This window comes from Sorex araneus, chromosome X (genome assembly GCF_027595985.1).
Source record: "Sorex araneus isolate mSorAra2 chromosome X, mSorAra2.pri, whole genome shotgun sequence".
NCBI classification, from domain to species: Eukaryota; Metazoa; Chordata; class Mammalia; order Eulipotyphla; family Soricidae; genus Sorex; species Sorex araneus.
The window spans coordinates 373,307,441-373,332,664 of NC_073313.1; the positions used below are offsets into that span (position 1 = coordinate 373,307,441).

At 58.0% G+C, this 25,224-nt stretch overlaps 1 protein-coding gene across 5 annotated transcripts in view; it reads right to left on the bottom strand.

Moving 5' to 3' along the window:
- The window catches only part of THADA (THADA armadillo repeat containing), a 51,729-nt gene that overhangs the window by 4,755 nt on the left and 21,750 nt on the right, over window positions 1-25,224 (bottom strand). For 3 of the 5 annotated variants that reach the window (XM_055121987.1, XM_055121990.1, XM_055121986.1), the window contains 11 exons: window positions 24,621-24,778; window positions 22,558-22,667; window positions 18,989-19,121; window positions 17,900-18,013; window positions 15,577-15,699; window positions 14,591-14,682; window positions 6,448-6,537; window positions 5,954-6,085; window positions 3,500-3,668; window positions 2,594-2,709; window positions 1,025-1,128 (listed from right to left, as the gene is read on the bottom strand). In XM_055121987.1, the coding sequence (XP_054977962.1) occupies window positions 1,025-1,128; window positions 2,594-2,709; window positions 3,500-3,668; window positions 5,954-6,085; window positions 6,448-6,537; window positions 14,591-14,682; window positions 15,577-15,699; window positions 17,900-18,013; window positions 18,989-19,121; window positions 22,558-22,667; window positions 24,621-24,778 (1,341 nt within the window). Of the gene's footprint in view, window positions 1-1,024; window positions 1,129-2,593; window positions 2,710-3,497; window positions 3,669-5,953; window positions 6,086-6,447; window positions 6,538-14,590; window positions 14,683-15,576; window positions 15,700-17,899; window positions 18,014-18,988; window positions 19,122-22,557; window positions 22,668-24,620; window positions 24,779-25,224 lie in introns of those variants that run through there. The other 2 variants (XM_055121989.1, XM_055121991.1) reach the window with 2 other exon arrangements.

The following is a 25,224-nucleotide window of genomic DNA, read 5'->3' on the forward strand; positions in this document are numbered from 1 at the left end:
ACGCTGCCCCTGGGCTGCGCAGACCCTCCTCAGCACCAGGGGGGCCTCCCCTGTGAGCTGGGATTCACGGACAGCACGGCCTCCCTGTGAGAAGAGAACCAGGTGCGCGCAAAGACAACCAGGTGTGCATGACAACACAATGAGGCGTGTGCGAGGACACAACCAGGTGTGCATGACAACACGACCAGATGTCGTGTGTCAGTTACAAACATTCCTGGAAAGAGACGTGCAGGCCCCCGAGTGGGTCCAGGTGCTATGCGGTGGTGCGGGGTGGTGCAGTCTCCCCCCACAGCCCCCTGCACTCCCTCCGCAGGACTCTGCTGCGGACACGCCAGCGAGGCCCGAGGCCCGCCTGGCCAGCGCCCAGGGAGGGTTCCAGCCAGAGCAGAGGTCAGACTTGGGGGTGTGCGGGCTCCCGAGACCGCAAGCTCAGATGAAGCCTGCAGTGGCCTCAGACTCAGGGGGTCTCTGGTCTTCTCCGACAAGAGCAAACGCCAGGCAAGGAGGCCCCAGCCCCACTGTCCACAAGGCAGGACAGTCCAGCGGGGTGCTCGGGAAGGCTGACCTCACCTGGAAACCCCAACAGTGCGCCCGCAGACGCCCGTTTGGCCCCACCTCCTGACTCAGGCGCCCGCCCAGCCCTCCCGAAAGCACTGCCGGAGGCTCATCTGGCAGAGCTGGACGCTGCGGGCCCGGGCGGAACCACAGAAGCCTTGCTGTGGGCAGACGTTACCGCTGTGGGAAAGTGGCCCTCAAACGCTGTGATGGCGGACAAGGGCCCAGGATAGAGGCTGATGCCAGCCCGCCCTGCGGTCACCAAGCTGTACCCCGGCGTGTGGGAGGGCTCAGGCCCGTCAGCAGTCAGCACCTGCCAGGCCCCCCCGGGCACACGCAGCCTCCCGTCACCCCTGCGGAAGCAGTCTGCGGGCGCTCCCCGGGGGAGCAGAAGCGGGGACGGGGTTGGAGCTGCGGGTCCGAGGGCACAGGGACGCCTGGCACCGGCCTACTGCCCAGGGCAGCACACCTGCGGTACCTGGTGCCGCGCCTCCCGCAGGCCCATCGAGGCAGCGTGTGAGCAGGAAGAGCAGGTCGAGGTACACAGCTCGGGTCACCAGACACGGGTTCTGCCTGCAGAGGGAAGGACACGCGGTGAGCCCCAGCGACACCAGCAGAGACGGGCAGAGGCGAGGTGGTGTGGGCGGGAAGGGGGCAGGGGGTGTGGGGGGTGTGGGGAGGTGGCCAGCCGGGATGCTCCACCTCTGCCTGGGGCAGGGACAGGGCCAGAGCCTGTCCTGGGGCTTCCTGGCCCCTTCACAGCCACGGACACTTCCCAACCCCGCCCTGGCCTTCCTGTGCATGACCACTCGACGGGCCTCTACAGTGGCCTCACCCGCTGCCCCACCCTGCTCTCCCCTCTGGCCTAGACCCCTCGGAGCCCCAGAGTGGGCACTGGCTGTGGCTCTTCCGGCCATCTCGACCCCTGGCCCGGCCCGCCTCAGACTCGGGGCCTAGGAAGCCTCAGCAGGCCCCACTCGAGCCCGTCTCTGACTGTGACCCATGAGCACACAGACGTATCTGCAGGACCCGTTTCCTTCTCGGACACTCGGCAAGTTCGGAGGAGCTGAAGCAGGAAATGTTGGACCCTTGCCCCGGTGCTGGGTGGTACATGCTACCTGAACGTCTCTGCTTAGACACACACAGGTGGGATCGCTTCCTGAGATGCATGGCTTGTGCTTCGAGGAGCCCCACCCATCTGCCTCCTCTCTCCTGGCACAGTCCTGGACACTGGGAGAGGCAGTGCCCCACCCCAGGGGGTCGGCTGGGAAGAGAAACGCCTAGAGCACACCCCCTTGTTCCTAAATCACAGACTGACTCGGCATGACAAAACCCACTGCCCCTTCAAAGCCCGAGTGAGGAGGTGAAAAGTCATTTCTCCAAAGACAGATGCCAACGGACGTCTAAAACTCACTGCGGCTGTCGGGAAACCCAGTGGCCACCACATGTCACCTCGAAGGGTGGGAAGGGCCCATATCTGAGTCTGGTGGGGATGTGGGGAGACAGGAGCCCCCTCTGCGCTGGTACGTGTCGTGTCCGTGTCCACAGAAAGCAGCACAGACTCAAACACTTCAAACTGAGCTTCCACTCCAAAGCTCACAAGCATGGATTCCAAACAGTCAGCGCACACCTGCATTCTCTACCCAGCAGCACGGGAGCGGGTCATGTCATGGCGGGCAAAGGCTTTCCTGGGAGCAGGGCTCCCGGGCACGGGGTCTGGGAGGACATCCTAGCCCTCAAGAGGAGCAGCCAGGAGGGAGCATGGGCCGCTGCCCCCCTGCCGCCCGCACTGGGTGGGTGACACCAGGCTCATGCTCCTGCCCTGCAACTGCCCGGTGCTGCCCCCTGCAGCCCTGCACAGGCGCGAGAGGACACGGCAGTGCCAGGCACTAGCCTGGCCACAAAGCCAGTCAAAAACGAGCCCAGTTTCCTTCCTGCATTACGATCCAGAGTGAAAGGGGGACAACGTGTGACAAGGAATTTCAAAACTCCAACCAGAAATGACAGTGTCAGGGCACCTCTGGGGGGACTCACGTACCTCTGGGCCAGCCAGCCCTTGGCACGGGCCTGCAGGGCCACGGCGCTCAGCTCCTGCTGCCGGCACGGGTGTGTCCTGTGCGTGGAGTTCGCCAGAGCCCTGAGCAGGTGGAAGGCCTGCAGAGAGAGCACACGGCTGACAGCCCTGCTGTGCCTGACGGGCGGTGCTTCAGGGAAACGGCAGCTCCCACATGTGTGCTTGTATGCACATGCGTGCACATGGACTTGCATGAGTCTGCATGTACAGGGCTGTCTGTGTGCATGCGCACGCCACACGACTCCCACGTCAGCATGACACTCGGGGCCTTTGTCAGGGCCCAGGGGAAGCCCCAACCTCCCCTGCCAGCGACCCTGTCCCTTGGCTGTGTCCCTCTGAGACTCCTCGGGCCATGCCCGTGGCAGGCAGGTGGAGACCAGTTTCCTCCAGAACTGTAGGCTCTCCCCACCCTGAGCGTCCGGGGCAGACCATGCCCACAGGGGCCCCTTGCCGGGTGTTCTGACCAGCAGGGCCCTCCGTGGAAGCACTGTCCCAGCAGCCCCCAGGATGCCAGCGCCACGGCCCGACAGGCTGTGTGGGTGTGGGCAGCTCCTGCGGGTCAGGAACCCGTGACCCGCAGGAGCCCAGCAGACCCCCTGTCCAGAGCGAGACTGGTCAGTTAGGCAGGGCACAGCCCGACTGTGGTTCCTGCAAGGAGGGTCTCCAAACACTGGGAGACACAGGACCTGCTGCCACAGTGGGCCAGGCCCCGAGACGGTGGCAGCAGCGTGGCTGGGCCCACCTCCCCTCCCATCAGTCTCACCCTCCCAGCTGAACGAGGGGTCAGGAGGCGTGCTGTGAGATGGGGCTGTACCCCAAAGTCCATGTCCCCACACTTCTGCCCTGCCTGAGGTACCCATGCACATGCACCTGGAGAAGAGTCCCATGAACATGGTTCTGCCGCCAGCCTGGGTCCTTCGGGTCAGGGAGTTTGGCCAGTAGACTGTGGACGGTGCGGGGAACCTCGTCGATGGGAACCAATGGGACCAGGGCACGAGCCGCCATCTCCCGGCAGCGGTAGATGGGAGAGCGGCCACACCTGGGGAGAGAGAACACACACTCACTGACTCGTCACGCTACGCATGACACCCTGGCAGTGTGGTCAGCCCAGCCATCAGACATGGGACACCAGGGCCAGTGTGGTCAGCCCAGCCATCAGACATGGGACACCAGGGCCAGTGTGGTCAGCCCAGCCATCAGACATGGGACACCAGGGCCAGTGTGGTCAGCCCTGCCATCAGACATGGGACACCAGGGCCAGTGTGGTCACCCCTGCCATCAGACATGGGACACCAGGGCCAGTGTGGTCACCCCAGCCATCAGACATGGGACACCAGGGCCAGTGTGGTCACCCCTGCCATCAGACATGGGACACCAGGGCCAGTGTGGTCACCCCAGCCATCAGACATGGGACACCAGGGCCAGTGTGGTCACCCCTGCCATCAGACATGGGACACCAGGGCCAGTGTGGTCAGCCCTGCCATCAGACATGGGACACCAGGGCCAGTGTGGTCAGCCCTGCCATCAGACATGGGACACCAGGGCCAGTGTGGTCACCCCTGCCATCAGACATGGGACACCAGGGCCAGTGTGGTCCCCCCTGCCATCAGACATGGGACACCAGGGCCAGTGTGGTCACCCCTGCCATCAGACATGGGACACCAGGGCCAGTGTGGTCCCCCCTGCCATCAGACATGGGACACCAGGGCCAGTGTGGTCACCCCTGCCATCAGACATGGGACACCAGGGCCAGTGTGGTCACCCCTGCCATCAGACATGGGACACCAGGGCCAGTGTGGTCACCCCAGCCATCAGACATGGGACACCAGGGCCAGTGTGGTCCCCCCTGCCATCAGACATGGGACACCAGGGCCAGTGTGGTCAGCCCTGCCATCAGACATGGGACACCAGGGCCAGTGTGGTCACCCCTGCCATCAGACATGGGACACCAGGGCCAGTGTGGTCCCCCCTGCCATCAGACATGGGACACCAGGGCCAGTGTGGTCACCCCTGCCATCAGACATGGGACACCAGGGCCAGTGTGGTCACCCCAGCCATCAGACACGTGACACTGGCCAGTGTGGTCACCCCTGCCATCAGACACGTGACACTGTGGCCAGTGAGGGGGCCTGCTGGGACCTGAGCACTGAGCTGGGCCTTGTTCCCACTAATGCCTGTAGGTGTGTGCATGGGGAAGCCAGAACGGGTTGGATGAGTCACTGTGTCTGGGCACGTGGCTTGGCTCAGGGTGCAGCATGGACTGAGAGTCCCCAGATTTGTTTTCAGGGGGTGACTTACAACTCTCCTTCCAGTCCTTCTCTCTGATGTTCTTGCTGCAATGGCCAGGGCTGAGGGCTCCCGTACACACCTGGCTCTGGGCTTATGCACACAGACCCGGCTGAGAGCTTCCGCACACGGACACGTGGACACACACACACACACACACACACACACACACACACACACACACACACACACACACACACTTTCACACATACACATACAGTCACACATACTCACATATATATACACATACTCACACACTCAAACACACTCTCTGATTTACCCCACCTGCTTCTGGGGACCACCTGAGTTGTGATTTTTTTTTTTTGTTTTGTTTTTGGGTCACACCCGGCGATGCACAGGGGTTACTCCTGGCTCTTCACTCAGGAATTACTCCTGGTGGTGCTCAGGGGATGCTGGGATTAGAACCGGGGTCAGCCGCGTGCAAGGCCAACGCCCTCCCCACTGTGCTATCGCTCCAGCCCCGAGTTGTGATTTTGTCTCCCATATTCAAGTCCAACAAGCAAACAGGCAAATGATGATAAAGCAGCACTGTCCTCCTCCATCAGACCAGCAACCCATCACACCAAGTCGAGGGTTGGAGCTCAGCTGGCAGAGGCACAGCAGACTCATGGGTGACCACCCAGACCCAGGGCCAGGACCCCACTCTGCTCCGCATCTCCTCACTGAGCGCCCCGGCCCAGGCAGTCAGCGGCCTGCACAGGGTCAGGAGTGACGACAGACGGGCTGCGCCCCTCGCCCACTAGGCAGTGGTGGCCGGCTCACAGTGTGCGGGTTGACCCCCCACAGCCGGCGCCGCCGCCTCAGCTCCTCCCCAGAAGTGGGGTGAGGCCCCAGCCCTGGCCCGGCCCCACAAGGTCTCCAAACACAGGGAGGGGCATCCAGAAACCCCCGGACGAGCTCCAGCAGGGCTGCTGCCTCACCACTACTGCCTGCTCCCCCGGGTGCTCCCGGACGCACCGCCCCAGCCCCATCCCTGAACAGCCCAGCTGTGCCCGTCCCGTCACCCCCACATGCTACCTGGTGATGAGGGGGAGGAAGGGTGCCAGGCTGAGTGCCGAGTGGGCGCCGTCCATCGGGGAAGGGTAGAGCCTCTCCAGCACCAGGAGCAGCAGGAACATGCCGGGGCGCTGGGCCGGTGCTCCGGGGTCACTGCAAAGCACGACATGCACCGATGTCACGGCGCGCCCACTGCGGCCTGGCCTCTGCCCAGGACGCTCCCCTACACCCGCTGTGGCCGGCAGAGCCTGTGTGGGGGCTCCTGCTGTCTTCTGAGCCCGATGAACGCAGCAAGGCGCGAGAGCCCGTGCGGGCAAACATGGTGGCCTGTCAGTAGAACGGGATTAAGCTCGACGGACTCAAACAATACAGCAAAGCAGGGTTTACGCACATTCCAGGTACAAATCTACCCCCGAGGGCGGGCACTGGGGGTGGGGTAGAGGCTTCTGGAAACTCCTGTCTGGGGCAGAAGGATGGATGAGACCGGCAGCACCTTGCTCCTCGCTCCTCCTCACCTGTCCACGTGCTCAGCAACGGCCTCCAACTGCTGGAGGAGAAAGGGGTAGAGCTCCGGGAACCGGGAGAAGAACTCGCTTCCGGTCATCCTATGAGGAGAGAGATGTGGTCAGCTCCTCTGACCTGGAATGAAGCCTCCTGAGTTTTATTTAATTTCTATTGCTTTTCGTCTCATTTTTTTAAAAAGGACTGTAACTAAGGTACTCTGCTCACATGTTTCCAAGTTTGTTAAAGAACTTGGCCATCAACAGCATACTCAACCCTGATCCTGGACATGCTCTTAGCACACGGAATCCTACACCCACGCCGAGCTGCCACTGTGTGTTTTCACTCGCACCCGGGTCCTATTAGCATATGCTTGGGTTTATGTGACTAAAATCCTGCCAAGGAGAAATGCTGTTGGCAGACAGCCCGGCTCTCGGCCCTTGCGGGGCACGGTTGAGGCTCCTCAGACCTTCCCGAGGACTGGGGGATGCCTGTTTCTCAGGGTCTTGAGCCCCTCAGCTCAAGGTGGAATGAGGAGAGTGGCTGTCACGAGGGTGCCTCAGAGTGACGTCCTGGAGCCAGTCCCGCCGCCCTGTGACACCTTCTCCTCCTTGTCTCTGCCTCGACAGCTCCAGCCTGCATGAGTCCTTGAGGCAGTGTGACCAAGATGGGACGGAGGTGGCGGCCATGGTCACAGGCAGTAGAGCCAGGGGGGACAGGGAAGGACATGGAGCAGAAGGGCCTGCAAAGCACTGCTCAGAGACAACGCAGACCCTGTGCAGGCCTGAGGTGGCCCCGGGCAGGCCTCAGGAGGCCGTGGGCCTATGGGCGCCTCTGGCAGGACCAAGTCCCTGGCTGGCATCCATACAGAAGCCCCACGTGAAGGGGGGCAGCGGGGCCTCCCAGAGCAGCCAGGTGGGCTGGCCCAGCACTTCTTCCAGTGGGTCCCGTCAGGCATCCTGAACGGATGCAGTGCCCCGTGGTCCAACAGCTCACTCAGTTGCCAGAGGAGCCAGAAGCCGCCATGGCCCCTGGGAAACTGCTCCAGGGGCAGAGCTGCAAAGGGCTGAGTGCTCTGGCCTCTCCGGCCCCAAAGGAGCTGGCAGCACTGCCAGGCAGGGGGTGCCACCGTGCTGCGGCTGTCCCCTGGCGACATGTGGGCTGGGCTGGCCGTGGGGTGTGGGGCAGCAGGGGAGGGTCCCTGTCTGAGACTGTGGATCTGGGGCACCACACAGTCTCATCTTAGAAACTTCTAGCAACTTGCTCCCATGCCACCTGTCCATGGGGGGAAACTGGGGAGCAGAGAACGTGGCCAGGCATGTGCCAGGCGCCCAGGCTCACCCTCGGCCTGTCACACGTCTGCTCTGCCCTGCAGGGTTCTGCTGTTATGGACCCGGCACCCACCCAGACACCCACACTGCGTGTGAGTCCCGAGGCTCAGCACTGGGTCTACAGGAAGCGAGGAAACAGCTGCCACGTCCCCCTGGCGCTGTGTGGGACTAGTGCGCAGGGCAGAGCTTAGAGCACCCTCTACAGGGCCCCCTCGGGCCCATCACCTGCCCAGGCACACCCCACTGGCCACACGCCTGCAGGAACCCAGTCTGACAGGGCAGAGATGCCGGTGACGTCCTCAGTTTTTCAAAGCTCTATTCTCGGATCATGGCTGGGAACACCCCACTCTCCCTCCATGGCTCTGAGTACCTTTTTTATTTTTTGTCTTTTTGGGTCACACCTGACAATGCTCAGGACTTACTCCTGGCGGTGCTTGGGGGCCATATGGGATGCTGGGGATCAAATCACGTCAGCCACATGCAAGGCAAATGCCCTACGTGCTATGCTCTGGTCCCTCTGAGTAACTTGCCTTTAAGTTTCTCTGATCACAACATCTGCCTCTACTGAATTCCCATCTTTGTAAAGACTCATCCGCTCCAGCTGCTGAGGGTAGATCCTCAAAAGGAGCAGCTTCCTGGAGTGGCTCAGACTCCTCCCCGACTCCTCCTCCTTCTCCCTCCCTCTCCCTCTCCTTCTCCTCCCTTCTCCCTGACTTTCTTTATCTCCCTCACCTTCTCTCTACTCCTTCCTGACTCTTTCCCTATCTCTCTCTCCCGTCCTCCCTGACTCTCTCCCTTTCTCTCTCTCTCCAACCCACTCGCCTCCTCTCTCTCCGACTGATCCCTCTGTCCCCCGAGAATAGCAGAACCGTGGCTGCTCTAACGTGCCACCAGGACGGGAAGCTCGTCCAGCTCTCAGAACAAGCAGCCATGCAGCTCACCCGGGACGCTCGGTACAGGCCCCACGAGCCTGCCGCCTGAGCCATCCCCCCAGACTTGGTGTGCTTGAAGCCTTAAGGGTGGGGAGCTTGTCTCGCACACGGCTGACCTGGGTTCAGTGCCCAGAGCCCCACTCTGGCCTGTCACCAGGAGAGATCCCTCACGTGGACCCAGGAGGAAGTCCAGTGCACCATGGGGTATGGCCCACACCCCACATACAACCGCTATAAAAAATTAATTCTGCAAAGACACTTTCAACAAATCTGAAACACTTGAAGTGTCTAAACACTTTTCACAAAACCGTAAGGCTAAGACACACCCCCACCTCGACTGTGTGACCGCATCTCATGTGCCACAGTGCTCTGGGTGCAGCCAAAGGCAGCCGCGGCGGTGAGGCTCCTGTGGGAGGCACCAAGGCCAGAGTCCCAGGACCATCCTCCGTGTCCTCTCCTCGTGGGGAGCACTGCCCCTTTCTGGGGCTCCTGCAGGACTGAGATGACCCTGGAGCCTCCATGTGCTCCGGGCCCGTCCCTGAGCAGATGCCAGGACTCGATCCTCTGTGCCACAGCAGGTGCTCACCTTGAAACAAGCATAGAAGGGGCACGGGGCGGGGGGGGGCTTGCAAGCATGAGGCCCGAGGGTCCATCCCTGGCACCGCAGCAAACGCAGCAAAGAAATGGGTACAAGCACGTACAGCACAAGCACGGTCTGAGCTGGCAGGGCCAGAGCGAAAGTACAACGGCTAAGACACTTGCCTTGCACCTGACCTGACCTGACCTGGGTTCGATCCCCAGCACCACCTAGGATCCCCCAAACTGCCAGGGGTCAGCCCTGAGCATTGCTGGATGTGCTCCCCTCCAAAAATAAAACCCACAAAGATTTGAGTTTCTATGTCGTGGCTGCACTAGTCTGTACAAGAGCTCGGACACGCACAGACGTGCACACTACACGCATGCAGCTCAGGGAGGCGAGTCCCGCTCGGAGCTCAGGGCCTGTCTGAGGTGCTCGAACACACAGACGCACATACCACACACACTTGGTAGGGCAGGAACTTGAGAGGAGCAGTCCTGAGCTGAGAAGCCTGCCCTCCCCCATCTGTGGAGGAAGCAGCCGGCAGCGATTCCCCAAGGCTCTTCACCTCTGCCAAGGACTTACAAGGGGTTAAGTACAGCAAGTTGAAGGCCATACAGACAGTTTTCACATGTAAATTCTGGAATCTCATCTTTCAAACAATCGATTCCATTAAATTGGTGAGTCAGGTCAGTGGGGTTTGATTACACACCCGAATCTGTTGTTGGTAAAGTCTCTTGCAGAAAATGGCCCATAAGCACTTTTTATCTCGTTTCCCTCTTGTTCATACTCGCGGCCTCCATGCGGGACCACTGGGAGTGACCCCCAGAGTGCCCACCATCGATCCCCAGGACCAAGAGGGTTCCAGCTGGAGGAGGCATGGGAGCAGCTGAGCTGCAGTGAGGCCCTGGTGTGCAGGCGGGAACCACATGGTACCTCCACCATCAGACAGGAGAGCAGGGGTGTGGCACAGCCCTCAGAGATCAAGCACCGCCGAGTACCAGCAGAGCTTCTGGAAGACGCCAGCGAGGGTAGCAGGTACTGCTTGAGCCCAGGGCCTGCAGGAAAATGGGACCCCAGCTGGGCCGGCACTGCGCTGCTGCTTCCGTCTAGTTACAGTCAGAGGCCTCAGCTGCGCTGCTTACTGCTCTGGAATCTGAGCTTGTTGCTACAGTTCTTTGGAAAACAAACGCTGCCTTTACTCAAGGCAAGTTCCAACCCTGCACCATGATCTTTTCAACCCCTCACATCTTTACTCTTCTGAATTTCTAAATCATGATCTCCCACTGGGAGAGCCCGGCAAGCTGCCGAGAGGATACCGCCCGCACGGCAGAGCCTGGCAAGCTCCCCCTGGCGTATTCGATATGCCAAAAACTGTAACAAGTCTCACAACGGCGACGTTACTGGTGCCCGCTGGAGCAAATCGATGAGCAATGGGATGACAGTGCGGCACGTGGAGACTCGCTTCCACACCGTGACACTGTTTTATTTAAAAGTTCTCTCAGGAAAGAACCAGCCCATTTTGTGAGCAGTTTCATCCTGGAAGTTTGCGGGTTAAGCCCCCGTCACCCCCATAAAGCAGACATACCCTGCTGCTTCTCCACCCCAAGGGGTGCCTCTGCCCACACTTGCACCCCCTCTCCAAGGCTCAATTCTGAGCAACCAGGCCCGTCCAGAGAGAAGGGAGATGAGCTCGCATTTCCCGCCAGGTCTCTGGGGAAGGGCGGGCTGTCCTGTGGGTCTGTTCTGGCCGTCAGAGCCGGGCCGAGAGCCTGCCCAGGGAACACCACCGTGCTAATGCTCCTGAACTCAAACACGGCGGGCTGCCCACAGGATCTGTTCCCGTGCCCAGTGTGTGCTGCGGTCAGTGTGGTCCTCCACACACCTTAAAGCTACCATCTTCCGAGGTGGGCCGGGATGCGGCCGGCACCTGTCCAGTGGCACGCAGCCCTGCGCGAGGCGGCTCGGGAGCCGGCTGCAGAGCACAGGGGAGTGGGCAGGGCAGGCGCCCTCCGCTGCCTGCTTCTGCCAGAGCCATTCCCCGGGCAGAGAGCATCCAGAAAGCATCTCTGGGGCCCTGCCCAGGGATTCTCGGCCACCAGACTGGGATGCCACGCAAGGGTCTCAGTGCGGCTCAGGGCCCCAAGGGCCAAGGTCAAGCCTGGGGCGGTCCTGTGCAAGGCTGGTGGTCTCATCTCTTTGGCCTCACTTTCTACTTGTGTCCTTTTGCTGGGGGCCACACCCAGCACTACTCAGGGTTGCTGGGCAGGTCTAGGACCAAACCTGGGCCTCTGGCAATGCAACGCCTGCACACTGCCCACTGGGCAATCTCTTTGGCCCCCAAACATTTTTTTCTTCTTTTGGCTTTTTTGGGTCATATCCAGCGATGCTCAGGGTTACTCCTGGCTCTGCACTCAGAAATCACTCCTGGTTGTGCTCAGGGAATCAAATGGGATGCCGGGTCAGCTGAAATGTCCTACCCCCTCACAAGTACTTCCTTAAACTAGCTATCAGGAAAAGGAGCCCCCGAATGCTCTAACCCAGCCGGCTCCCTAACTCCATAACCCAGCAGCAGGCGCTCCACCTGAACAAGCAGCTCCCAGGGACCCTGGGGGGGCCAGGAGGAGCCTCTTGCAGGGCTGGAGCAGGCACTTGGCAGGCAGAGCCGAGCCCAGAGCCTCAGCTGCGAGGGAACTCAGGCAGCCAGGCGGGGACACAAGCGCGTCTCCACACACACCCCCACACCAGGTGTACACACACACATAACCCAGGTCTAGACACACACACACCCCAGGTCTACACAGGAGACCCGCCACCCACCTCACCCACTGCCCCATGCCAAGGCAGAGGAACGTTCTGGATGGGACACTGTAGGCTAACAGCCTCAGGTAGTTTAGGTTCACTGGGTTACTCCCATCACAGTGTTCCCATCCCTCTGTGTTTATTTGTAACTTCCTTCTCAGGGTTCTGCTGACTTGTAAATACTGCTTTTTCTCTTCTCCTTGAGTCCTTTGCATAGTTTATTCAGAGCCAAGTCCTTTTGTATGGACACAGGAAGACTGCAGCAAATGCTATGCTTTATAACCTGGGAGTCATTTGACTCTACATGATATCTTCCTCCTGGGCATCTGTTCTCTCAACCTAAGCCTCAGCTGCCCTTACTTCCTACCACCCCCAAAAGCAGGGTCCCGACAAGGGACGAGATGGACCCAGGGTAAGCGATGAGTTATGTGCTACTGTGGCATCGAGATGGGCCTGGCCAAAGTGCCTAATGCTTAACTATAAGTTAAGAGCTTGGTCATGGACAAATGTTGTCATGATCCAGGAAGTAATAACTAGATTCGGACCCTGCTAGGGTTAGGAATGATTAATCTGGCCTGAGCGCTGTAGTCTGAGTCTGCAAGATGTTGCCAGGAGAGCTGCCCTATAAGCCTCAATGCATTTCTTACTGTGTCCACACAAAAATAACTCGTATTAAGATGTGAATAAGTTCTTGGACTAGGGAAAGGAGAAAAACCTTAAGAGGTATTTTGCCTGTTGGCAGTCAGGAAGGGCTTTCTTATGTTGATTTTGCTACCTGACTGGGTGTAGCCTAGAGGGCAAGGTGAAGAGAGACAAGTAGGGGGAGAGACTGGGGAAGAAGGAGAATCCAGCAGCAGAATCCAGAGAAAGGAATCACGAGTGAGAAGAGATGGAGAGCTGGGGGAGAAGCGGAGAGAGTCAGGAGAGAATGGAATAAACGGCAACTGATCCATCAACCGGCTTGGCCCTTGTTTCCTCTTTTGTCTGCCCCATGGGCCCGGGACTGAACCCCCAGAACCCGGGGGGAGAGGGGGCTGACCAAACCACTGGGGCTCTCCCCCAGTCGCCCCCTGCCAGATAATTTTTTTCAGGACGCAGGTTCCCATGGTGAAAGGACGAGGACCCCGATGTCGCCACTGTCCAGTGGACACTGTACACCAAGTGCTGGGAACTCCTATTGGAGATGAACCTTCTCTCCGTGTGGTGATTCCCAAGTTTGGCCGCAGACTCTAGTTCTCACTAAATGTCTCTGTGTGTCCCGGAAACTATACTAATCCTGGGCACAAAATCTCTGGTCTGGGCCCTTTCTAGCTCGCCGGTCTCCTTGAGGGCTGCAGGGAACTGTGCCACAGATCCCTCCTACCAGTACGTGCTCAAAGGAGTCCCAGTGAGGGGACGTGTCCACAGCAGACCCTGGGAGGGATGGGGCATATCCACAGCAGACCCTGCGAGGGATGGGGCATATCCACAGCAGACCCTGGGAGGGGACGGGACTTGTTCACAGGAGACCTGGGGAGGGGAGGGGACAGGACGTGTCCACAGCAGGCCCTGGGACGTGTCCACAGGAGACTAGCAGAACAGCTCCTCAGGGCTGATTCCAAACTGCAGACACGAGAACATTTCACAAACAGGCTACAGTGGCCACTCCATGGAAATAAAGACATCTCTTAGAAATTCATGCCCAAACCCATTTCTGGTTTTCCTGAATCTCTACAGTGGCCCTCTGAAGACCTTTAGCACCTCTTTGCGGCCCACCAGAACGCTTCCTTCTAGCCCTGCCCCTGCCCTTAGCCTGGCATCAGAAAATACACTTCAGGGGGCTGGAGTGACAGCACAGTGGGGAGGGTATTTGCCTTGCACGCGGCCGACCTGGGTTCGATTCCCAGCATCTCATATGGTCCCCCGAGCATTGCCAGTAGTAATTCCTGAGTGCATGAGCCAGGAGTAACCCCTGTGCATCGCCGGGTGTGACCCAAAAAGCAAAAAAAAAGGAGAAAATACACTTCAGCCAACACCCAGAGACTGGACTAACGACCCGCTGTGCCGCTCGAGAGGGATGGGCCAGCTTCTCTCTACCCCAGAGAGACCCTGCGACCCCCGCAGCAACCGGGCCAGACACTGGCCAGACACCAGCTACACCTGCCTCATGCTGTCTGACACCCAGAGCCTGGCCTCATCCAGAGCCCCCCCGGCCCGACCCCCACAGCCCGGGCTGGCCCAGAGCTCCCCAGGCCCGACCCCCGCAGCCCGGGCTGGCCCAGACTCCTGAGGGCCATCAGCCATGGGGCCTGGGAACAGAAGTTTGGGGAGAAGACGTGGGGCGGTGCGGGATGTGGGGTGCAGGGGCCCTGGGGTGGGAGAAGCGAACCCCTGGCAGGGCCCTACTGAATATCGAACCAGGACCAGGTCATCATAGCGATGGCTGCAGGTGGGGCTGAGGGCAGCGGAATCCCAGATGGCTTTTGGCCAGGGAAAGGTTCTGTGAAAAGCGAAGCCAGCATTAGATGCAACTCACCTGTTCTTCTTGGACAGTTCATCCTTCCCCCTCTTAACTCCAAATACTCTCGTGATCAGGGTACTGAAGAGAAGAGTGGATGAGTTCCGCACCTGGGGGACAGACGCAGCCGGGCTCCAGACAGCGGCACTGCCCCTCCACTGTCCCCCCAACCCGGGGGAGCAGACACGCCCAGGTTCCAGATAGCAGCACCCCCCTGCCCCCACACACCCAGGGGAGCAGATGCAGCCAGCTTCGGGCAGCGGCACACTACCCCGCAGCGAGATGCCTCCTCCCCTCTCCTCCCTCAGAGCATCAGTCCGTGCTGGGCTTCCTCAGACCTTAGGAGCCTGTCAGAATGCAGGGCCTACCCAGACAGGCTCTGGCCTGCCGGTATTGGAGCAGTTCTCAGCCTCAGCTCAGCCCGGCAGCCGCTGGCCAGCACACACACGGAGGTTTGCAGTGGACAGAGAACAGGGCTGAGGGTGGACACAGACCCAGCCTGTTCCCTCCCTCATCACACGCATCAGGCCCGGCTCCCTCCCTCACCATGCGGTTCCCCAGCATCTGAGGTACTGAAGGGGTGTTGTGTGCTTGCTTGAAGCAGGGGGTTTCTGGGAAAGGGGACGCCACACTGAGCAGAGGCGAGCACAGTCACAGCGCAAGCCAGCCAGCATGAAGAGAAAGGGAAGGGAAGGGGGAGAGAACCGTAACCCTGGGGAACCGTGGGCCTCACACCCCAGGCACAGACTCAGACAAAGGTGAAATGATCCCCTGAGGAGGACGGTGGATAGCTTAGCTCCCAGGAAAGGGACAGAGCAGCAGAGGCCAGGGGGAGAAGGGAGACTGTGCTCAGCGGTGCCTCAGTGTCCCACAGACCACAGCCCTAGAGTCAGACATCATAGACACGGTGGCCGCCCCTGACGAAGGCCGGAGTTCGCTCCCCTAGCCGCCGGGGTTGCCCGGAAGCAGAATCACGCTGGTGAGAGTACGGCAGCGGTACTTACTGCCCAGACAGGGGAGCTGAAGCCCAGCACCGCAGCCTGCAGGCCCTCGGCGACGTAGGGGATGACGTTCTCTCCCAGACGGGTATCTCTGAACAAGGCGCGGAGGATATTCAGAGCGTGAACCTGGAACAGAGAGTGCCACACCCGGGGTGCAATGGAATAGTCTCAAATTTTTAAGTCAGGAAGACTTGAACAACTCAGTATCATTCTGACCCAGCACAGTGGGGATGGAGCTCACGGGGCAGAGGCCCTGGGACAGCCCCAGCACCACTGTCCACCCCGGCCCTAATGCCTGCGTTCCCCACAACAACTAAAGCCCCCCCAAAACTTCATCTAGGGATCAAAGATGATTATCTCCCGATGGATGGCTCTGGCCAGGAGTGCAGGGGGGCAGAGCCAGCGCTCACTTCCCCGAAGAGAGGTGCAGCAGGCTCAGCCAACAGGGCCAACATCAGCCGGACCCACATCCCAGTGGCATGCTTCAGAGAGAGAGAACAAAGCCCCAAACCTTGTGTGGTACCGCAGAGCCCTCAGCCAGCCGAGACTAAGAGGAAGAACAGGGGTGCACCGCACAGGCGGCAACAACTCGGAGTGAAGCGGGGCTGAACACAGGCATGTGGGCCGGCGGGCTGTAACTGTCTATGCTGCCTGTCCCCCCACATCAATGGCAGAGGGCCCAAGCACAGAACAGCTCTCGGGAAAGGCAACGGCTAATCAGAGAGATCAGCAGCAGCACCGGGGGCCCTGTCCACCCCCACACGGAACTTGGCTCATGAGCCCAAGGCCAGGAGATGGTGCTTGGGGCAGGCCACAGTCTTGGTGTGCAGGAGTCCAGCGTGGTCCCGGGGGAATGCCAGATGGGGCACCCCACCGCGACATCCCTCCAGATGAAGCCTCAATAAAGTCAGAAACAAAAGGGCCCGTGAGGACAGGAGAAGTGACATTGCTCACTGCTGGCAGCTGCAAACTGGTGCCACCGCCACGGCAAACGGGCTGGGGCATCCTCAAGAATGAAAAGGAGACTTGGCCCCAGAATGCCACTTCTGGGCGTTTACCTGAAGAATGTGACGACACTGATCTGGAAAGACACCAGATCTCAGACAACTGTCTCACCAGCTTCTATGCCAAATATTTTTGCAGAAAAATGGGGTGTAGGAGCCCAGCCAGCAGCGATCTCTGAGCAGAGAGCCAGGACTAAGCCCTGAGCACTACCAGGTGTGGCTTCCAAACAGATTTAAAAATGGGGCGTGACCAATCGGTGTTACTGGGAAACGTGGGTGCAGCAGCTCTGCGGTGGGGATGGTCACTGCACACCTCTGTCCTCTCAGCCTCTGCCCAGCAGCTCTGCAGCTACGGAGATGCAGAAGCAGGAAGGGCTCACTCAGGCATGGCAGAGACAAGTGGGGCAGGGAGCAGACAGGACCCCGGCACTGGGACCAGTCTATGCGCACAGGGTGGAAGGGCCGGCACAGCAAACTGCTGGGGCTGGTACCGAGGAGAGGTCTGCCATGGTACAGTTTGGCGGCAGCAGGACCCCAACCAGAATGAGCGGTGGAGAGTAAGAGCCATGCACAGGGAAGGGGGGTGCCCAATGCCGAGTGGGGGTGAGGCTGGAGAGAGACAGCACAAGGTCCACCCCGGCAGCACATGCGGGCCCACCAGGAGGGATCCCTGAGCACTGAGCCGGCAGGGTGTGGCCCAGACACCAAAGTCAACTGAACAAAATTGTCAAGAGGCAGGCCAGGGAGAGCTCAGTGCCCAAGCACCTGCCTTGCAGGAACGAGGCCCCGCGTGCAACAACTCCAGCATCCGACATGCCCAGGGCCACGGCAGGCGCTTGCTGTGCTGAGTGAGCTGCCCACACGAGCCTGCTGGCAGCAGTCCTTCCCCTGGAACCCAACTTTAACCAAGACGACAACCACCTGGTGCTCAATCGTGGGACTGACGCAGACGTACAGACCCGAGGCCGTACAGTCTGAGAAGACCCCAGGCCGTTCTGACACTCGGGCTCAGGAATAGTACTCTAGAGTGCTGGCCTTTGCTGGTGCTTCCACCCAGAAAGTCTGTTTAGGACAACACGTGTCCACCAAAGCAACGGTTATTAGGTGGAAAGATCCACAACCCAAGCCACATAAGCAAGTTCCGAGTGTCTGCCACCCGCTCCAGCTCTCTCCAGCAAGGCTTTCGACTTGTCTTTCCTGTTTGTGTTCGAGGGCCACGTGGTGCCAGGCATGGGAGCCGGGTTCCCCCATGCAAAGCCTGTGTTCCACCCAGCCAGCTCGCCAGTGCCCAGTGCTCTGTGGCCTCGCTCCCGGGCTCTTACCTTGGGAACAGTGCTCTGCACGTCGCCTCCAGGGCCAGCCAGGGACAGTAACTCTCTCATTGTTATTCTCAACAACTTCAGTGTGCCCTTCTTAGGCTCCGATGCCAAGAGTGCCTGTAGAGAAATGAGGTCAGACGGACAGGTCCCTGTTTGGACTCACCTACGTGCTGTGTGTTTAGGGCCCTCGTTAGGTGGCCAAATCAATGAGCACGTCAGTTAAATGGCAAACTTATCCAACAGGAAGATTCTCTCATCTTCAAGGAAAAACCCTTGCCTGGGCAAATACCTGCTGAGGGTTTTGAAACTCCCTGGAGGCTGATCTCTGAAGAGCAGTCTCCCTGCAGTTTACAGGGCTGTGAAATAATAACTGTGGCACTAAGAAGAAATGAGAGAATGTGCACTTCCTGTGGGGGGAGCATATATATGCTTTCTGTGGGGGGAGCATATACAGTTCCTATGGGAAGAGCGTGTGCACTTCCTGTGGGGCAGCATCTACATCCAGAGGGGGGAGCATGTGCACTTCCTGCGGGGGAAACGAGTACACTTCCTGCGGAGGGTGTGCACTTTCTGTGGGGGGCATGTGCACTTCCTACGGGGAACGTGTACACTTCCTGCGGAGGGTGTGCACTTTCTGTGGGGGGCATGTGCACTTCCTACGGGGGACGTGTACACTTCCTGCGGAGGGTACGCACTTCCTGCAGGGGGAAGGTGTACATTTCCTGCGGAGGGTGTGCACTTTCTGTGGGGGGCATGTGCACTTCCTACGGGGAACGTGTACACTTCCTGTGGAGGATGTGCACTTCTTGTGGGGGGTGTGCACTTTCAGTGTGGGCATGTGCACTTCCCACTGGGGTTCCATGTGCCCATCCTTGCGGCAGTCTGGGGGCGATGACTGTTCCACAGTGGGTCTGCTACCAACTCCTCAGGTGGTACCTCATCGACTGTGCACACTCTGAGGTGGGCCTTCCTGAGCGTCTGTTCCAGGAGCGCTGCCTGCCACGCCTCAAAGCTATAGGCCTCCGTGTGGGCAGGCCTCCCACAGCACATGCCCTTGTTTCTGGGGCAAGCACACGCCACCGCAGACACTACCTGGATGTAGAATGGGATGCCGGCACTGCGCCGGGTAGCACAGAGTTTAGACGAGGGGTCACTGCTTTTGATTTCCTCCAAAACACTCTGTAGCCACTGTTCTGGGAGCTTCTGAAGACTCACACTGGCGCATCTGAAAGGAATGCAGGAGGCAAACACAGGGTCACCGACGCTGATGCAGCCTGGGCACCGGGAGGGAGAGAAGTGGGAAGGGCTCTCCTTGGCAGGAGGGTCAAAGGGTTTGAAGCTCTTAGAACAGTCTCTTTTCCCAAAGCCATTGTCTTATGTGCAAAAAGTTTATCCTGAAGCTTAATCAAGCCCTCTCAGATAAGCAAGCTGCTCTAAACTACATCATGCCTTAATGCAATGCAGTTCAATATTTATAGACTTTCTCTCTGAGCTGGGTGCTGAACTTCGGACAGGCACACCAAGAAGCACACACCCAGAAGGCCCAGATGTGCAAGGCTCCTGACCCTTCATACCCCCAACAGGCTTGGTACAGCCCTGCCCTATATCTGGTTGTTTGGTGGCCACACCCAACAGTGCTCAGGGATTACTCCTGGCTCTGCACTAAAGAATCGCTCCTGGAGGTGCTCAGGGGACCATACGGGATGCCGAGGTCAAACCCAAGGCAAGTGTCCCACCCCTGTTCTATGTCTCTGGCCCATCTGCCCTGACCCTTGGCCTCTGAAATCTGCCTGGAGCTTCAGCATGAGACACGTGCCCATGGAGGGGAATGAGATACTCTTCTTCCTCTCCTGGGCCACCGCTGTAGTACCAGAGGCAGCTCCGCCAGCTCTCATCTGAGCAGCCAGTACTATGCTGTGCACCTCACAGCAACTGCTGTTCCGTGGCTGACATGCCAACCGCAGCTGGAAACGCCACCATCAGTGGCAATCTTATGTTTCACATCTGCAGGGAACACTGCAACTCAAAACAGCCTGTTTCCCTTGGTCCACACAGTACACGCCAGAGACGTCTGTGAGCTGGGGAGGTTACAGCGGGCAGCAACCCTGTCCTGACGCTTGACGTGGAAAGTGGTGAGGAGTCAGGTTTGCACCATTGCAACACCAACAGCAGAAATGGACAGAACAGACAGAAAGCATGACAAGGCACTGACAGACCAGCTGCTCTGCTCCTACTGGGCCCCTGGGATCCGGGGTGGATCAGCCAAGTATTGGAAAGGTGGAGCCATCGTACAGCAGGGAGGGCACTTGCCTGGCATGTGGCCAACCCGGGTTTGATCCCTGGCATCTCATAGGGTCGCAGGAGTGATTCCTGAGCACGGAACCAGGAGTAACCTCTGAGATCGCTAGGTGCAACCCCAAAACATAAATAAATAAATAAATAAATAAATAAATAAAAAGAGGGCCAGAGCAGTAGTACAGTGGGGAGGGTGTTTGCCTTGCATGCGGCCTACCCAGGTTTGACTCCGGCATCCTATATGGTCCCCCAATCACCACCAGGAATGATTCCTGACACCAGAGTCAGGAGCAACCCCTGAGCATAGCCAGGTGTGACCCAAAAAGCAAAAAAAAAAAAAAAAAAAAAAAAAAAAAAAAAAAAAAAAAAGGTGCCTCTCTCCACCCTACTGTAAACAAGGTGTCCCTAATTGTCCCTAATTAGACCCCTATCGGTTGAGTGGCCCGATACTGCTCACTCAAACAAAACACGACAGTCACCTTCACCATGACCTCCACCACAGCTGGCCTAAAGCTGGCTCATTAATTAGCAGCAGACCACGCTGATGGTAGCCCTGACCGGCGCAGCTGACCCTCTCCCTCACCACACAGACCCCACCTCTCCAACAAGTGTTCCTGCTGTCTGTGCTGTCCCACGGGATATGGGCATGTCACCAATCTGGCTACCAGGGGAGTCATCATCTCACTCCTGGTGGGCAGGGGCTCAGAGAACAGAAACCACCCAACAACACTGGGAACTCACAGCCACTCCACGGACCACTCAGTGCCACGCAAGCCCGTCACATTTACTCTCCATCTGAGCACAGAGTCGTCTCAGAAAGCAGTGTTAGGTTCTCCAGGCCGAGCCGTCTTAGGCACACAGCCAGGGCTCAAACTGAACTAAGTAACTTTTTTTTTTTTTTTTGCTTTTTGGGTCACACCTGGTGATGCTCAGGGGTTACTCCTGGCTCTGCACTCAGGAATTACCCATGGGATGCTGGGAATCGAACCTGGGTCGGCCGCGTGCAAGGCAAATGCCCTACCTGCTGTGCTATCACTCCAGCCCCATGAACTAAATAACTTAAAAGGGGCAAAGTGTGAGAAAAATATCTTCCTACGTCAGCACTGGAAAGAAAGAGACAAAAAGATAACAAAGTACTTCCCAGGTCAGCACTTCAAAGTCAGATATTCTTTAGATGTACTATTTAAAGACGTGTTACCCAGAACTACCAAAGCACTTCAGAAATGTTTTTTACCAGGACTGTGAAACAAAAAAAAAAGGTTTCAAAATATCCAAGGATATTTTCAAAATATCCACTGTAGCACTGTACTCCCGTTGTTCATCGATTTGCTTGAGCGGGCACCAGTAACGCCTCCAATGTGAGACCTGTTACTGTTTCTGGCATATTGAGTACGCCACAGGTAGCTTGCCAGGGATACTCTCGGTAGCTTGTGCGGCTCTCTGAGAGGGAAGGAGGAATCGAACTCAGGTCGGCTGTGTGTAAGGCAAATACCCTACAAGGAGTAGAAGTCTTAACCAAATTAAATGTTTGCTAAGGTCCAGGCTAGCAGGATCTGATGCATTTCATAGTCTCAAGGCACTGCGATGTTTTCCTGGAAAAAACTGCCCTTGCACAGACCCCAGCCCATCAGCACTCCCACGGTGTGTCACCTCCAGGACACCCCACCTGTGAACAAGCCGGTCCTCGGCACTGGGACCCAAAGATGCCACATGTGAAGTACAGAAACCACCCAGTCAGTCCCACAGGAATGGGGAAATAGCTCAGACTTTCTAGTCTACTGACCAGTCTATTTTTAATTTTTCAGTAAAAGTTCTTCAGAAAAGTATAAAATCCTGAAGTGCTTCTCTGTAATACACACAAGGATTCAAAAAATTAGACAGCTTATTTTTATTCCAAATGCCAAGTGTTTTCTCAAACAAAATAGCTATTTCATTCAATGAAAAGAAATGGTGGGGCTGGAGGGATAGCACAGTGGGTAGGGCATTTGCCTGACACGTGGCCGACCCGAGTTCGATTCCCAGCATCCCATATGGTCCCCCGAACACCGCCAGGAATAATTCCTGAGTGCAGAGCCAGGAGTAACCCCTGTGCATCGCTGGGTATGACCGAAAAGGCCAAAAAAAAAAAAAGAAAGAAAGAAAGAAAAAAGAAACGGTTAAAGCTCAAAGTTATTAGCAAAATCTTTCAAATTAATCTCAAAACATCTTTAGTGAGAAATCCACTCATGGGCCTTGCTACAGTGCATGGCTGCAAGGTCACAGACAGAGAAAGCAAATGAGTCCTATGATGTTTCCGGGTGGAAACCGCTTGTTCCTTTCAGCCTGAATGACAGCTACACTCTGCAGTGCATCTGTTCCTGCTTTACCTGCTCAGTGTTTCTGTGAGTCTGACGAAGCCCGTGTAAGCCAGTTCAAAGGCCCCTCGGTGCCTGGACTGCAGGAGACGCTGCTTAAAGTAAGCACCGATTTCCTTGACCTGGGAAACAAAGGGAGAGCAATAGCTCAAGGGAGGCTCCCAAGGTGAATGAAGGCTCCTGCACTTGAACCCGGGACCATGCATCCTTCTACGCAGCATTTCACAAGGCACAGGACAGACCCGAGTCACTTTCTAATATTATAAAAATATTTAGGGGCCAAGATAGTATAATGGGGAGGGTGTTTGCCCTGTGCAGGATCCAATCGCTGGCAGCCAGTAAGGCACCAAACATGCCACGAGTGATCCCTGAACAGAGAGAGGAGTAAGTCCTGAGCACTGCCAGGTGTGCCCACCCTAGAAAAAAAAAATCCAAAACAAAAACAAAAGGCAAACTCACAATACCGGGGGCTGGAGTGATAGCATAGCAGGTAGGGCGTTTGCCTTGCACGCGGCCGACCCGGGTTCAAATCCCAGCATCCCATGAGTAATTCCTGAGCACCGCCAGGAGTAATTCCTGAGTGCACAGCCAGGAGTAACCCCTGTGCATCGCCAGGTGTGACCCAAAAACCAAAAAAAAAAAAAAAAAAAAAAAAACCAACTCACAATACCTTTAAAAGTACATGCAAATATTAACTCTACACTCTAATGCACAAGGAAGACGCAAAAGACAATTCATCTGAGGTCACATGGCAATGAACCAACTTGAACCCAAAGCTGAACTCCACAGGGACCAGCTCAGCAGCAAAGTCTGACCACCTGCACTGAGTGTCACCAGCACGGCCCTGACCACCTGGACGGGCCGTGACCCCCTGGACAGGATCTGACACTTGGACAGACTCTGACCACTTGGACGGGCCCCACCTGGGTGCTGGGCCCTGGGGAGCAGGCCTGGACGGGTCCCTCTGTGGAGGGCAGCAGAAGTCTGGGAGAGAAGAGGCACAGCAGCTAGAAAATAGCCGTCCCGTGGCCTTGGCAGGGGCTGGGCTACAGGCAGAAAGCACCCGGTCAGTGGGGTCTCTGCAGGGCTGGCAGGCACGATAGGTCCTGAGGATGCAAGCCAGAGCCTCTAGAGTCGGCCTCAGGGGACAGGGATGAACAACATCAGACATCGGAAACCTAATCTTTCCTGGTAAGAATAAAAGGGGGGGCAGGGGGAGGCGTGTGGAGCCACAGCACCATGGAGAAAGCGCTTCCTCGTACATGGCCAAACTGGATTTGATCCCCGGCACCACATATGGTCCCACTAGCCCCTCCAGGAGTGATTGCTGAGCACAGAAGCAGGAGTCAGCCCTGAGCACAGCTGGGTGTGCTCTTTCAGGAGTCACCCAGAAAGACAAACAAAAAGAATTAACAGCAGGGCTCTGGGGAGACAGTCCAGCAGGGAGGGCGGCTTCTGGTCACAGCCTGCCAGGTCTCCAGAAATGAGCACCAGAGCAGGGACCGGGCCCGCCCAGCTTGCAGCACCCACCAGCAGGACTGTGCGAGCTTTGTGGGTAAGTGTGCGGCCGCTTCCTTGGACAAACCAAGGAGAAAGCCTGGAGGGGAAAAGGCAGAGCTGGGGCCCATGGCAGCGGGTGGACAGCACCTGCAGGAAGTCCTCAGACCAACCCTGACAGTCCCGAGAAGTGCCCAGCCCAATGCCTGGGCCTGGAGGAGCCTGCCTTGGGGCGCCGCCTGGACGGGGCCCCGCGGACACCACCTTCTGACGCTGGAGGCTGTGGTACTGCGTCAAAGCAAATCAATTTCTACAGGAAGCTCCCGGGCGCTCCTCAAAGCTACCATCAAAGCAGACTAGGTTCAGCGGAACGCTCGTAAGCACCATCCAACACATGTGCCCCAAACACAGATGTTCAAACTTGTCCTTGAAAGGAAGTCCAGTCCAGGGCCCGGGGACGCTGCTGCCCACGCCCCACACCACGGTCTGAGGAGCGGGACACCCCCAGATCTGAGCCCCAGCCCCAGTCACACCACAGCCCTGCGCTCCCCTGCCCTCCCCAGCAAACAGGCGCCTACCTGCTCCTCTGCCAGCAGCCCAGCGGGAGCCTCTGGCCGGGGTGGTGCTGTCAGGAGCTGGCACAGGGTGCCCAGCAGCAGGGCCACTTCCTTCATGCTCCTCCAGCAGCAGACCAGCACCATCTGCGCCGTGACGTCACACGCACGCCCGTCCTCACCTGCAGAGAAAAGGGCTTCAGGCGGGCTCTGCCTCACGGTGGCCCGCGCGTGCCAGGAGCAGCCGGAGACACAGTGTCCCTCACTCAGGGTGTGGAGACACGACACAGCACGCGCAGGCCTCTCGACCCAAACTCAGGAAAACACACGTTTCTTTCATAATCCATTGGATTCCAGTCAAACTGCACTGACTGTCTTCACTCTCTAATTTTTGTTCTTTCATTCTTTAGGCCACGCCTGGTGGTGCTCAGGGCTTACCCTGGCTCTGCAATCAGGAATTACTCCTGCTGGACTCAGGGGACCTGATGGGTGCTGGGGATCAAGCCCAAGTGCCTTACCCACTGTGCTAGCTCTCCAGCCCCACTGGCCTTAGGAATATTTTAGCGCTGACATTTTTACCTCAAGTGCAAGATAAAATACTGAGTATAAGAAAGAAAATAGTTATAAC